Raw genomic sequence first — 15,935 nt, 5'->3', positions numbered from 1 at the left:
TCTGGCTTAGATTAGCAGAGATGACAAAATTGGTTCAGGGAATGATAAGTGCAGTGATGAAGTGTGTGGAATTTTTAGAGATTATCTTGATTGTAACTGAGAAACTGTCATGGGTGTAATGATTGATGATTTTGGGAATAGTGTTGCAGTTTGAGGGTAGGTGATTCTGAATACTTGAGTGAGAACCTCAGATATGATGAAATAAACAATAGATGCTTGAATTGACAGTGAGTAGCAGTGATGACTTGATAAGAGACAAGTTAGAAACTGCTGAAGAACTGATTTGCTCTAGTGAGTATCAAAAGTGAAGAATCAGAAAAGACTTGGAAGTTTAACTCTATGTTTTAACTGAAGTGATTCTAACAACTCATCTAATTTTACCTTCATCTATAACACTCTCTAATGTTTGACTTAATTTTTCAGATAAGTAAATTTTTAAAAAATTATGGTGTTATATGGAATTATTTCATGTTGTTTATAAGGCTCTTTTATTTATCAAGTAATCCTAATACATCATTGCTAGGAAAAACACAATAAACATTCTGAATTTACCATGGACAACTTGATCACCACAGTATGGGATGTGTTTAGTGCTGGAACAGAGACAACAAGCCTCACTCTGAGATATGGGCTCCTGCTCCTGCTGAAGCACCCGGAGGTCACAGGTAGGATCACAGATGATGGACAGGATAAAATTCTGGGTAGAAATTGGCAGGCAACATTGATGACTATTCCATTCTTCATCTGCCTAGATATTGTACGAGAAGAAAAATTCATCATTAGTAGATCTTCCTATAACTGGATGAATTAAATTTAAATTAAAGTAAAGCATAATGAAATATTTAATCAGCAGCAGAGGTTTCAAGGGCTGAGGTTACTGTTGTTTTCTGTGGTGGAGCATCATTGATCTGCATTATGTCAAATGTAGTAAAGAGAGTTATCCTAGGATCTGGAAAGCATTAGCCTTCCTCTCTCTCTAAAAGGGCATTGCTTTATAAAGCCTTCTAAGTCCAGATAAATATATTTTCATCAAAAGATAATTCTACACAAATGCATTGTAGTGAAAGGATTGATTCAGAAAATCACAATCATTTGTCAAAAAGATTCACTCTAAAAAAGTTATATACAAATTAAAAATTCTTTTCAATTATATCCTTTTGGGCAAACAAATTTTCCAATGTAACCATGATTAAGAAGATAAAAAATGTCTTTATCACTAGACCTAAATTCTGATTCCTATCTTGCCAGCTAAAGTTCAGGAAGAAATTGACCGTGTGGTTGGCAGAAACCGAAGCCCCTGCATGCAGGACAGGAGCCGCATGCCCTACACAGATGCTGTGGTGCACGAGATCCAGAGATACATTGACCTTGTCCCCAGCAATCTGCCCCATGCAACAACTCGGGATGTTAAGTTCAGAGAATACCTCATTCCCAAGGTAAGAGGTATTTCATCTATACTTAAGACTCTTGAAAGTGAAAGTCGCTCAGTCATGTCTGACTCTTTGAGACCCCATGGACTATACAGTCCATGGAATTCTCCAGGCCATTAAACTGGAGTGGGTAGCCTTTCCCTTCTCCAGAGGATCATCCAAACACAGGAATTGAACCCAGGTCTCACTTATTGTAGATAGATTCTTTACTGTCTGAACCACGGGGAAGCCAGTAGACAGCTAGGCACTGTATAATTCTACTGCTGTGATAGTTGATAACTGGTGTCTTAAAGTGGCTCAGCTGGTAAAGAATCTTCCTGCAATGCAGAAGACCTGGGTTCTATCCTTGGGTTGGGAAGATCTCCTGGAGGAGGCATGGCAACCCACTCCAGTATTCTAGCCTGGAAAATCCCTATGGATAGAGAAGCCTGGTGGGCTACAGTCCATGGGATCGCAAAGAGTCAGACAAGGCTGGGTGACTAAGCATGCACACAATTGTTTACAGGTACTACACAGTCATGTCATACGTTTTACCCTCTGACCACATGCTCCTTTCCGTTTTGTTTGTTAATACAATTTAATAAATACAATAGTGCTTAGGCTTCCACAGGGTTCTCAGTACACTGATAACTCTACACTCTGCCTGTTCATTAGCCCACTCTTCTGTCTACTTCCTTATTTTCCAGTGTATGTTTTACTATTATGGGCACTTAACCAGTGTCCTCTATTCTCATATGTCTCACACCATGCTGCCCCACCTGACTATCTAGCAGATAGTTAGTCTCCTCCCTAACTGTTTGTTTCACTTACTTATCCAAAATCCACTGCAACAGTCTTCTGCCTTTCTGCCTGTGCTTGAGCTAATGACTCCTTCTGAAAAAGACCATGCAGCCCAGCAGGTTGATATTATTATCACCATCCTTAAATGAATCCTCCATCTTATCCAACATTCTTGCTTGGTAACCCAACTCAACTTGCTCCAACAAGCATGACATGGGCTTTCAGCCTTGAATTCTTCCCTTCTAGTTCTTCACTGAGGACTTCTCCCCAAGTGAGTTAGTCTTCCACAAAGAAACTAAGAGCCACTGTAGGAAACTCCCTCAACTCCCGTCCACAAGGTTTACAAGTTTAGCTACATCCACACCCTTTGTTTTCTCTTTCATTTTGTTGTAGAAGGAGGGCTCTCTTTTTATCTAAAGTAAATCTTTCTGCCTGTCTCATGGATCCCTTTCCTGTCACTTTTTCAGGAATCATTTCTTCTTTTTTCTCTATCTGTATTCTCTCTCTCCTTGCTGGCTCCTTTCCATTAGCATTTAAACATACTCAATCCTTTTGCATTTTAAGAAGCATTTTCCCAAATCCTAATCCGTTCTGTTCAATAAAAGTGGTGAGAGTGGTTATCCTTATTTTATTTCTGATATTAGAGGAAAAGCTTTCCCCTTTTCACTGTTGAATATGATCTTGGCTGTGGAGTTGTTATATACAGCCGGTGTTAGGTTGAGGTATGTTCCTTCCATACCCGCTTTGTTCAGAGTTTGTTTGTTTTTTTATCATGAATTAATGTTGACTTTCATAGATGCTTTTTCTGACCCTCTTGAGATGGTCATATGATTTTTATCCCTCATTTTGTTAATGAGTTGTATCACAATGATTGATCTACACATATTGAACCATCCTTGCATCATTGAAATGAATCCAGCTTATTCATAGTCTATGGCCCTTTTACTGTATTTTTCAATTTAGTTTGCTAATATTTTGTTGAGGATTTTGCGTCTATGTTTATCAAGCCTATTGGCCTTTCAGTTCAGTTCAGTTCAGTTCAGTCGCTCAGTCCTGTCCGATTCTCCGCGACCCCATGAATCACAGCACGCCAGGCCTCCCTGTCCATCACCAACTCCCGGAGTTCACTCAAACTCATGTCCACAGAGTCGGTGATGCCATCCAGCCATCTCATTCTCTGTCGTCCCCTTCTCCTCCCGCCCCCAACCTTTCCCAGCATCAGAGTCTTTTCCAGTGAGTCAACTCGTCGCATGAGGTGACCAAAGTATTGCAGTTTCAGCTTTAGCATGAGTCCTTCCAATGAACACCCAGGATTGATCTCCTTTAGAATGGACTGGTTGGATCTCCTTGCAGTACAAGGGACTCTCAAGAGTCTTCTTTTTCATTTTTTTGTAATGTTCTTCTCTGGTTGTGATAGCAGAGTAATGTTGACCTTACAAAATAAATTTGGAAGTGTTCCTTCCTCTTGTATTTTTTGGAAGAGTTTGAGAAGAGTTGGTATTCATTTATCTTTAAAAGTTGTATTTGGTAAAATTCATTACCCAAACTATCTCTGTGCTGTGCTTAGTTGCTCAGTCATGTCTGACTCTGCGTGACCCCATGGGCTGTATCTAACTGGGCTTCTCTGTCCATGGGGATTCTCCAGGCGTGAATATTGGAGTGCTTTGCCATGCTCTCCTCCAGGGGATCTCCCCAACCCAGAGATCGAACCCAGGTTTCCCCAACTGTAGGCCAATTCTTTACTGTCTGAGTCACCAGGAAAACTCAAAACCATCTTTGGGTTTTTTTGTTTGTTTGTTGGGAGTTTATGACTACAAACTCAATCTCCTTACTAGCTACTGCTGTGTTCAAATTTTGTTTGTTCATGATTCTGTCTTAATATGTTGCATGTTTTTAAGAATTAATCTATTTTTTCCAGGTTATCCAATTTGTTCATGTATTGTTGTTTATTATCATCTGTCATTATCCTCTGTATTTCTGTGGTATCAATTTTAATGTTTCCTCTTTTATTTCTGATTTTGTCTATTTGAGTTGTACCTCTTTTTTTCTTGATGAATCTAAAGGTTTGCCAACTTTGTTTCTCATTTGAAAAAATACAGGTCTTATTCAATATTTTCTATTGTCTTATTGGTCTCTCTATTTTTTCCACTCTTTATTATTTCCTTTCTACTACTTTTGAACTTTGGTTTTTATTCTTTTTTGAGTTCTTTGAGGTATCAAGTTAGGTTTTTTGTTTGAGATCTTTCTTATTTCTTGATGTAGGCACTATGAACTTAAAAAAATTATTTATTTTAACTTGATGCTAATTACTTTACAATATTGTAGTGGTTTTTGCCATATATTGACATGAATCAGCCATGGGTGTACATGTGTTCCCCATCCTTAACCCCTCTCCCACCCCATCCCTCCCCATCTCTCAGGGTCATCCCATTGCACCAGCCCTGAGCACCCTGCCTCATGCAACCAACCTGGACTGGCAATCTATTTCACATATGATAATATACATGTTTCAGTGTTATTCTTTCAAATCACCCCACCCTCGCCTTCTCTCACAGAATCCAACAGTCTGTTATTTACATCTGTGTCTTTTTGCTGTCTTGCATATAAGGTCATCATTGCTACCTTTCTAAATTGCATATATATGCATTAATATACTGTATTGGTGCTTTTCTTTTTGACTTACTTCACTCTGTAAAATAGGCTCCAGTTTCATCCACCTCATTAGAACTGATTCAAATATATTCTTTTCAATGGCTGAGTAATATTCCATCGTGTATATGTACTACAGCTTTCTTATCCATTCATCTGCCGAGGGACATCTAGGTTGCTTCCATGTCTTGGCTATTATAAAGAGTGTTGCGATGAATATTGGGGTACATCTGTCTCTTTCAATTCTGGGTTCCTCGGTGTGTATGCCTAGCAGTGGGATTGCTGGGTCATATGGCAGTTCTATTTTCAGGTTTTTAAGTACTCTCCACACTGTTCTCCATAGTGGCTGTACTAGTTTGCATTCCCACCAACAGTGTAAGAGGGTTCCCTTCTCTCCACACCCTCTCCAGCATTTATTTTGGATAGCTATTCTGACCAGCATAAGATGGTACCTCATTGTGGTTTTGATTTGCATTTCTCTGATAATAAGTGATGTTGAGCACCTTTTCATGTGTTTGTTAGTCATCTGTATGTGTTCTATGGAGAAATGTCTGTTAAGTTCTTTGGCCCATTTTTTGATTGGGTCAATTATTTTTCTGGAACTGAGCTGTAGGAGCTGCTTGTATATTTTTGAGATTAATTCTTTGCCCGTTACTTCATCTGCTATTATTTTCTCCCATTCTGAAAGCTGTCTTTTCAACTTGCTTATAGGTTCCTTTGTTGTACAAAAGCTTTTAATTAGATCCCATTTGTTTATTTTTGCTTTTATTTCCATTACTCTGGGAGGTGGGTCTTAGAGGACCCTGCTGTGATTTATGTCGGAGAGTGTTTTGCCTATGTTTTCCTCCAGGAGTTTGATAGTTTCTGGTCTTATGTTTAGATTTTTAATTTTTATTTATTTATTTTTTATTGGAGGCTAATTATTTTACAATATTATATTGGTTGGTTTTGCCATACATTGACATGAATCCGCCCTGGGTGTACATGAGTTCCCCTTCCTGAACCCCCCTCCCACATCCCTCCTCCCTTTATCCTCCCTCTGGGTCATCCCCGTGCACCAGCCCCGAGCATCCTGTATCATGCATCGACCCTGAACTGGTGATTCGTTTCACATATGACAACATACATATTTTAATGCCATTCTCCCAAATCATCCCACCCTCACCCTCTCCCACAGAGTCCCAAAGACTGTTCTATACATCTGTGTCTCTTTTGTTGTCTCGTATACAGGGTTATCATTTGTATCTTTCTAAATTCCATATATATGCGTTAGTATACTGTATTGGTGTTTTTCTTTCTGGCTTACTTCACTCTGTATAATAGGCTTCAGTTTCATCCACCTCATTAGAACTGATTCAAATGCATTCTTTTTGATGGCATAAAAAATACTCCATTGTGTATATGTACCAAAGCTTTCTTATCCATTCATCTGCAAATGGACATCTAGGTTGCTTCCATGTCCTGGCTATTATAAACAGTGCTTCAGTGAACGTTGGAGTACATGTGTCTCTTTCCATTCTGGTTTCCTCGGTGTGTATGCCCAGGAGTGCGATTGCTAGATCATATGGCAGTTCTATTTTCAGTTTTTTGAGGAATCTCCACACTGTTCTCCATAGTGGCTGTACTAGTTTGCATTCCCACCAACAGTGTAAGAAGGTTCCCTTTTCTCCACACCCTCTCCAGCATTTATTGCATGCAGACTTTTGGATAGCAGCCATTCTGATGGTGTGTAATGGTATCTCATTGTGGTTTTGATTTGCATTTCTCTGATTATGAGGGATGTTGAGCATTTTTTCATGCATTTGTTAGCCATCTTTATGTCTTCTTTGGAGAAATGTCTGTTTAGTTCTTTGGCCCATTTTTTGATTGGGTCATTTATTTTTCTGGAATTGAGTTGCAGGAGCTGCTTGTATATTTTGGAGAGTAATCCTTTATCAGTTGCTTCATTTGCTATTATTTTCTCCCATTCTGCAGGCTGTCTTTTCACCTTACTTAGAGTTTCCTTTGCTGTGCAGAAGCTTTTGATTTTAATTATGTCCCATTTGTTTATTTTTGCTTTTATTTCCGATATTCTTGGAGGTGGGTCTTGGAGGATCCTGCTGTGATTTATGTTGGAGAGTATTTTGCCTACGTTCTCCTCTAGGAGTTTTATAGTTTCTGGTCTTACATTTAGCTCTCTAATCCATTTTGAGTTTATTTTTGTGTATGGCATTAGAAAGTGTTCTAGATTCATTCTTTTACAAGTGGTTAACCAGTTTTCCCAGCACCACTTGAAAAGAGACTATGCTTTCTCCATTGTATATTTTTGCCTCCTATGTCAAAGATAAGGTGTCCATAGGTGCATGGATTCATCTCTGGACTTTCTATTTTGTTCCATTGATCTATATTTCTGTCTTTGTGCCAGTACCATACTGTCTTGATGACTGTGGCTTTGTAGTAGAGCTTGAAGTCAGGCAGGTTGATTCCTCCTGTTCCATTCATCTTTCTCAAGATTGCTTTGTCTATACGAGTTTTTTTTGTATTTTCATACAAATTGTAAAATTATTTGTTCTAGTTCTGTGAAAAATACCATTGGTAGCTTGATAGGGATTGCATTGAATCTATAGATTGCTCTGGGTAGTATACTCATTTCACTATATTGATTCTTCCGATCCATGAACATGGTATATTTCTCCATCTATCTGTGTCTTCTTTGATTTCTTTCATCAGTGTTTTATAGTTTTTTCTATATAAGTCTTTTGTTTCTTTAGGTAGCTATATTCCTAAGCATTTTATTCTTTTCATTGCAATGGTGAATGGAATTGTTTCCTTCATTTCTCTTTCTCTTTTCTCAATGTTAGTGTGTAGGAATGCAAGGGATTTCTATGTGTTGATTTTATATCCTGCAACTTTACTATATTCATTGATTAGCTCTAGCAATTTTCTGGTGGAGTCTTTGGGGTTTTCTGTGTAGAGGATCATGTCATTTGCAAACAGTGAGAGTTTTACTTCTTCTTTTCCAATCTGGATTCCTTTTATTTCTTTTTCTGCTCTGATTGCTGTGGCCAAAACTTCTAAAACTATGTTGAATAGTAGTGGTGAGAGTGGGCACCCTTGTCTTGTTCCTGACTTTAGGGGAAATGCTTTCAATTTTTCACCATTGAGGATAATGTTTGCTGTGGGTTTGTCATATATAGCTTTTATTATGTTGAGATATGTCCCTTCTATTCCCACTTTCTGGAGGGTTTTTATCATAAACGGATGTTGAATTTTGTCGAAAGCTTTCTCTGCATCTATTGAGATAATCATATGGATTTTATTTTTCATTTTGTTAATGTGGTGTATTACATTGATTGATCTGTGGATATTGAAGAATCCTTGCATCCCTGGGATAAAGCCCACTTGGTCATGATGTATGATTTTCTTAATGTGTTGTTGGATTCTGATTGCTAGAATTTTGTTAAGGATTTTTGCATCTATGTTCATCAGTGATATTGGCCTTAGTTTTCTTTTTTTGTGACATCTTTGTCTGGTTTTGGTATTAGGGTTATGGTGGCCTCATAGAATGAGTTTGGAAGTTTCCCTTCCTCTGCAATTTTCTGGAAGATTTTTAATAGAATAAGTGTTAGCTGCTCTCTAAATTTTTGGTAGATTCAGCTGTGAAGCCGTCTGGTCCTGGGCTTTTGTTTGCTGGAAGATTTCTGATTACAGTTTCAATTTCCATGCTTGTGATGGGTCTGTTAAGATTTTCCATTTCTTCCTGGTTCAGTTTTGGAAAGTTATTATTTTCAAAGACTTTGTCCATTTCTTCCAAGTTTTCCATTTTATTGGCATATAGTAGCTGATAGTAGTCTCTTACGATCCTTTGTATTTCTGTGTTGTCTGTTGTGATTTCTTCATTTTCATTTCTAATTTTGTTGATTTGATTCTTCTCCCTTTGTTTCTTGATGAATCTGGCTAATGGTTTGTCTATATTATTTATCTTTTCAAAGAACCAGCTTTTAGCTTTGGTGATATTTGCTGTGGTATCTTTTGTTTCTTTGGCTTTTATTTCTGCTCTAATTATTTATTTATTTATATCTACTAACCCTGGGTTTCTTCATTTTTTTCTTTTCTAGTTGCTTTAGGTGTAGAGTTAGGTTATTTAGTTGACTTTTTTCTTGTTTCTTGAGGTATGCCTGTATTGCTATGAACCTTTCCCTTAGCACTGTTTTTACAGTGTACCATAGCTTTTGGGTTGTAGTGTTTTCATTTTCATTCATTTCTATGCATATTTTGATTTCTTTTTTGATTAATTCTGTGATTCGTTGGTTATTCAGAAGCGTGTTGTTTAGCCTCCATATGTTGGAAGTTTTAATAGTCTTTTTTCCTGTAATTGACATCTAATCCTAATGTATTGTGGTCAGAAAAGATGCTTGGAATGATTCAATTTTTTTGAATTTACCAAGGCTAGATTTATGGCCCAGGTTTTGATCTATCCTGGAGAAGGTTCCGTGTGCACTTGAGAAAAAAAGTGGAATTCATTGTTTTGGGGTGAAATGTCCTATAGATATCAAATAGGTCTAACTAGTCCATTGTACCATTTAAAGTTTCTGTTTCCTTGCTAATATTTTGCTTAGTTGATCTATCCATAGGTGTGAGTGAGGTATTAAATTCTCCCACTATTATTGCGTTTTTGTTACTTTCCTCTTTCATACTTGTTGGCATTTGCCTTACATATTGTGGTGCTCCTATTGGGTGCATAAATATTTATAATTGTTATATCTTCTTCTTGGATTGACCCTTTGATCATTATGTAGTGTCCTTCTTTGTCTCTTTTCACAACATTTATTTCAAAGCCTTTTTAATCTGATATGAGTATTGCTACTCCTGCTTTCTTTGGGTCTCCAGTTGCATGAAGTATCTTTTTCCAGCCCTTCACTTTCAGTCTGTAAGTGTCCCTTGTTTTGAGGCAGATCTCTTATAGACAGCATATATAGGGGTCTTGTTTTTGTATCCATTCAGCCAGTCTTTCTTTTGGTTGGAGCATTCAACTCATTTATATTTAAGGTAATTATTGATAAGTATGATCCCATTGCCATTTACTTTGTTGTTTTGTTTTTGAATTTATACACTTTTCCTCTGTTTTCTGTCTAGAGAAGATCCTTTAGCATTTGTTGAAGAGTTGGTCTGGTGGTGCTGAATTCTCTGAGCTTTTGCTTGTCTGTAAAGCTTTTGATTTCTCCTTCATATTTTAATGAGATCCTTGCTGGGTACAGTAATCTGGGTTGTAGGTTTTTCTCTTTCATCACTTTAAGTATGTTCTGCCATTCTCTTCTGGCCTGAAGAGTTTCTATTGAAAGATCAGCTGTTATCTTTATGGGAATCCTCTTGTGTGTTATTTGTTGTTTTTCCCTTGCTGCTTTTAATATTTGTTCTTTGTGTTTGATCTTTGTTAATTTGATTAATATGTGTCTTGGGGTGTTTCGCCTTGGCTTTATCCTGTTTGGGACCCTCTGGGTTTCTTGGACTTGGGTGGCTATTTCCTTCCCCATTTTAGGGAAGGTTTCAACTATCATCTCCTCAAGTATTTTCTCATGGCTTTTCTTTTTGTCTTGTTCTTGTGGGACTCCTACGATTCGAATGTTGGGGCATTTGACATTGTCCCAGAGGTCTCTGAGGTTGTCCTCATTTCTTTTAAATCTTTTTTCTTTTATCCTCTCTGCTTCATTTATTTCCACCATTTTCTCTTCCACCTCACTTATCCTATCTTCTGCCTTGGTTATTCTATTGTTGTTTCCCTCCAGAGTGTTTTTGATCTCAGTTATTGCATTATTCACTATTAATTGAGTCTTTTTTATTTCTTCTACGTCCTTATTAAACATTTCTTGCATCTTCTCAATCCTTGTCTCAAGTCAATTTATCTGTAACTCCATTTTGTTTCAAGATTTTGGATCATTCTTACTATCATTATTCTGAATTCTTTTTCAGGTGGGCTCCCTATCTCCTTCTCTTTTGTTTCGTTTTGGGTATTTATCATGCTCCTTTCAGTTCAGTTCAGTCGCTCAGTCGCATCCCACTCTTTTCAACCCCATGAACTGCAGCATGCCAGGCCTCCCTGTCCATAACCAACTCCTGGAGTCCACCCAAACCCATGCCCATTGTGTTGGTGATGCCATCCCACCATCTCACCCTCTGTCATCCCCTTCTCATCCTGCCCTCAATCTTTCCCAGCATCAGGGTCTTTTGAAATGAGTCAGCTCTCCGCATCAGGTGGCCAAAGTATTGGAGTTTCAGCTTCAACATCAGTCCTTCCAATGAACACCCAGGAATAATCTCCTTTACTATGGATTGGTTGGGTCTCCTTGCAGTCCAAGGGACTCTCAAGAGTCTTCTCCAGCACCACAGTTCAAAAGCATCAATTCTTCTGTGCTCAGCTTTCTTTACAATTCAACTTTCACATCCATACATGACTACTGGAAAAACTATAGCCTTGATTAGACAGACCGTTGTTGGCAAAATAATGTCTCTGCTTTTTAATATGTTGTCTAGGTTGGTCATAACCGTCCTGCCAAGGAGCAAGCATCTTTTAATTTCATGGCTGATATCACAATCTTCAGTGATTTTGAAGCCCAGAAAAATAAATTCAGCCACTGTTTCCACTCTTTCCCCATCTATTTGCCGTGAAGTGATAGAACCAGAATCTTAGTTTTTGGAATGTTGAGCTTTAAGCCAACTTTTTCACTCTCCTCTTTCACTTTCGTCAAGAGGCTCTTTAGTTCTTCACTTTCTGCCACAAGGGTGGTGTCATCTGCATATCTGAGGTTATTGATATTTGTCCTGGCAATCTTGATTCCATCTTGTGCTTCCATCAGCCCAGCGTTTCTCATGATGTACTCTGCATGTAAGTTAAATAAGCAGGGTGACAATATACAGCCTTGACGTACTCCTTTTCCTATTTGGAACCAGTCTGTTGTTCCATGTCCATTTCTATCTGTTACTTCCTGACCTGCATACAGGTTTCTCAAGAGGCAGGTCAAGTGGTCTGGTATTCCCATCTCTTTCAGAATTTGCCACATTTTATTGTGATCCACACAGTCAAAGGCTTTGGCATAGTCAATGAAGCAGAAATAGATGTTTTTCTGGAACTCTCTTGCTTTTTTGATGATCCAGCGGATGTTGGCAATTTGATCTCTGGTTCCTCTGCCTTTTCTAAAACGAACTTGAACATCTGGACGTTCATGGTTCACGTATTGCTGAAGCCTAGCTTGGAGAAGTTTGAGCATTACTTTACTAGTGTGTGAGATGAGTGCAATAGTGAGGTAGTTTGAGCATTCTTTGGCATTACCTTTCTTTGGGACTGGAATGAAAACTGACCTTTTCCCATCCTCTGGCCACTGCTGAATTTTCCAAATTTGCTGATATATTGAGTGCAGCACTTTCACAGCATCATATTTTAGGATTTGAAATAGCTCAACTGAAATTCCATCACCTCCACTAGGTCTGTTCGTAGTGATGCTTCCTAAGGCCCACCTGACATTCGAGGATGTCCGGCTCTATGTGAGTGTGAGTGATCACACTTTTGTGATTATCTGGATCATGAAGATCTTTTTGTACAGTTTTTCTGTGTATTCGTGCCACCTCCTCTTAATATATTCTGCTTCTGTTAGGTCCATACCATATCTGTCCTTTATTGAGCCCATGTTTGCATGAAATATTCCCTTGGTATCTCTAGTTTTCTTGAAGAGATCTCCTGTCTTTCCCATTCTATTGTTTTCCTCTATATCTTTGCATTGATCGCTGAGGAAGGTTTTCTTATCTCTCCTTGCTATTCTTTGGAACTCTGCATTCAAATGGGTATATCTTTCCTTTTAGCTTCTCTTCTTTTTACAGCTATTTGTAAGGCCTCTTCAGGCAGCCATTTTGCTGTTTGGCATTTCTTTTTCTTGGGAATGTTCTTGCTCCCTGTCTCCTGTACAGGAGACTCTCAAAAATACAATAAAAAAACAAAACAATCACAAAAATTTAAAAATATATATGAGATGTGCTTTAAAAATAAGGACTTTTTTTTTTGCAAGGCAGGTTATAAAAATGAAAATTAAAGCAGGAGTAAAGGACTTAATAATAAAAAAAAGTTTTAAATTTTAATAGTAAAAATAGATCTAGGGATTTCTCTGGAGTTGTTGTGGGCAGTATGGGATCAGATAGTTCCTTGTTCCAGCTTATATTTCTCAAGGTCTATAGGCCCCTTCCAGTGTAGTTGGTGCCAACTACAGGATTTTAAGTGACTGTTGCACCTGTCACTTCCAAAGAGGTTCCTTCTGTTTATTTTGGCTTCTTCTGTTTGCAAATCTCTTCAGTGTCTAATTTCCACCCTGACACAAGGAGGCGAAGGTGGTCACTTATTTAGGGTCACTTGTTCAGTCGTGGGGTAGCTCCTCTCGGCTGAGCTTCTGTGCGTGGTTGGTTGCGCTGGGGAGGCTGGAACACGGCAAACAAATATCACTGGTGTGTGTGGGGAGTGCTAGCAGTGTCCGGGACACACTGGGTTTGCCCCAGCTCAGGTTGTGTGTGCTTTCCCAGTCTACACTTCTCAGTCTCCAGGTTGCTCTGCAGGGGAATTGTCTAAAGCAGGCCCTGGATTGCATGCACTTCCCACGTCTAAGCCACTCAGGTTCAGGTTCTCGGGTACTCCATAAAGGCACAGTCTCGATTGGGCCTGTGTTTTGTGCCCTTCCCAGGTCCGAGCAGCTCAGGTGACCCGGTGCTTGGCAAGCGCACTCTCCTCGGGTGGGGTGGTGCATCTTATCACCTCCCCGTTCCTGGCTGCTCGGTTTCCTGGGTGTGCAGTGGGAGCACTGTCTCAGGTGTGCTGGATCATGCTGCTGCTGCTGCTAAGTCGCTTCAGTTGTGTCGGACTCTGTGCGACCCCATAGACGGCAGCCCATGAGGCCTCCCCATCCCTGGGATTCTCCAGGCAAGAACACTGGAGTGGGCTGCCATTTCCTTCCCCAATACATGAAAGTGACAAGTGAAAGTGAAGACGCTCAGCCATGTCCCACTCTTAGCGACCCCATGGACTGCATCCTACCAGGCTCCTCCATCCACAGGATTTTCCAGGCAAGAGTACTGGAGTGGGTTGCCATTGCCTTCTCCAGGCTTGGTCATTAATTTATTCTTTGACATGGAGAGAATAAAATATGTTTGTGCCTCAGCCACCTCATTTATAAAATAAAAGGATTAGATAAGGCATTTTTTCAAACTCCATGATTTTCTTTTTAATCTAGTTATTGTGTTTCTCTTTATCTCAGGGTACAGTCATATTAACATCTCTGACTTCTGTCCTGCACGATGGTAAGGAGTTTCCCAACCCAGGGCAGTTTGATCCTGGTCACTTCCTGGATGAAAGTGGCAACTTTAAGAAGACTGACCACTTCATGGCTTTTTCAGCAGGCAAGCATGCTTCATTTTTGTCTGTACATCAGAGGTCAAATGAGAGGAGGAAGGACTTTGTATGGAGGCAACTCTGAGCTGGACAAATTGTCGTTTTCATGAGGCCAGAGGTATCACTTCCAAGGTGCAGATAATTTCTGCTTGGATTGGAGGCTGCACTCACTGAGTTCTGCCCTCTCACCCACCTCTGACAATCTTAACGGCTCCTCGTAGAAGTCTAGTTCCACTGAGACTTTTCTCCCCTGTCCAGAGATGCCATTCACTCAATAAATGTCTCTGAGGACCTTATATGTAGTAGACCCATGCTCACTCAGATCCAGGGTTAGAAATGTGAATAAGGGACAGCTCTCCTCTAAGAAAGAGGAATGTGAGTTAACAGGCAATGATACTCTGGAGAGACAAGTGCTATTCAAAAGGCTTCTGTGGAAACCCAGAGAGAGGAGCTCCTGAATCTTACATTTTGGGGGCAAGGTAGGGGACAGAGTAGTTGGAGCAAAAGATAAATTTTATTGCAGGAAGATATATTTCAGTATCTTTTGGCGAGGTCCTTGAAAGAAAGAGGCAGGGTACGCAAGAAGTTTCATTAAAGGCAGTTTAATGAAGAGACTCTTTTCAGAGGTGTGGACATGATTAAGTGAAGTAGCAAGGAGTGGTCAAGTACTTGGGATGAGCATCAGCAGGACAATGCTACCATCCTATGTCGGAAGGACTGGGAGAAGAAGGGTGTTGCTGGAACCCAAGCAGATCTTTAGCAAAGAGAGAATGGATGCCTCAGCAGGAGATGGGTCTACAGATTGGAGAATACAGTCACTGCTGAAACTGTGGCCTGACAGGCTGGGACTGAGGGAGGGCATACTCTGACCTTCTCAATGTCTAATCCTCTGAGTTTATTCACAGTGAAGAAGGTAACTAACTAGTGGGGTTATGCAGTCCATAGAAATCAACTTCCTAAACACACAGTAGGTGTAAAAGAAAAACAAACACAGTATGGATCTGGAAAGATGGAGAAATAGAGAGTGTTCCGCACAGTCCGAAGGAGAAGGGTAGAAAGTAAAGGGTACTCTTCCGAGCGGGGTCATGGCTCAGCCGGCGGGAGCCGTGTTTGGAGAGTCCCTGGCACTCAGAGAATCTGGCTAGCCCCGGCTGGAGCCATGTCCCGGAACCTGCGCACTGCTCTCATTTTCGGCGGCTTCATCTCCCTGATCGGCAACGCCTTCTATCCCATCTACTTCGGCCCTTAATGCGGCTGGAGAAGTACAAGAAGGAACAAGCCATAAATTGAGCTGGTATTGTTCAAGAAGACGTGCAGCCACCAGGGTTGAAAGTGTGGTCGGATCCATTTGGCGGGAAATGAGAAGACTAACACCACCTCTAATTATGAAAGTAGACAGAGACTTCATGCTTTCAGTTCTGCAGCAAGTGCAATAAGTCACCTGGCTAGATAACGCTGGCTGGAGCAGAAAACTAGAAGGCTATAAAGAGTCCTGTGCATGAGGATTGCGTCCCTTCTTAAAGGAACCGTGGAACAAATCGTTACTCTAGGAGGGTTTTCATGATTTGGTTTCCTTTCCAAAAATGAAGCTGTCTCACTCAGCTGGGCTTGAAGGCTATCTACATATTATTCAGTCTCTACCTCTTAGCCAGCCAAGCTGTAATATGAATACA

The 15,935-nt window shown here is 39.9% G+C and overlaps 1 protein-coding gene and 1 pseudogene across 3 annotated transcripts in view; both read left to right on the top strand.

Annotated features, from left to right (window-relative positions):
* LOC129555969 (cytochrome P450 2C21-like) overlaps positions 1-15,935 on the top strand; it is a 44,699-nt gene that overhangs the window by 26,774 nt on the left and 1,990 nt on the right. For all 3 annotated transcript variants that reach the window (XM_055425931.2, XM_088842153.1, XM_088842152.1), the window contains 3 exons: positions 524-665; positions 1,249-1,436; positions 14,129-14,270. In XM_055425931.2, the coding sequence (XP_055281906.2) occupies positions 524-665; positions 1,249-1,436; positions 14,129-14,270 (472 nt within the window). The remainder of the gene's footprint in view (positions 1-523; positions 666-1,248; positions 1,437-14,128; positions 14,271-15,935) is intronic.
* LOC148776007 (small integral membrane protein 20 pseudogene) lies at positions 15,422-15,715 on the top strand (annotated as a pseudogene).

Source organism: Moschus berezovskii, chromosome 12 (genome assembly GCF_049115385.1).
Source record: "Moschus berezovskii isolate FMDL1 chromosome 12, NW_MosBer_1.0, whole genome shotgun sequence".
In the NCBI taxonomy this organism is placed as follows: domain Eukaryota; kingdom Metazoa; phylum Chordata; class Mammalia; order Artiodactyla; family Moschidae; genus Moschus; species Moschus berezovskii.
This window is presented reverse-complemented; position numbering and strand designations above follow the sequence as displayed.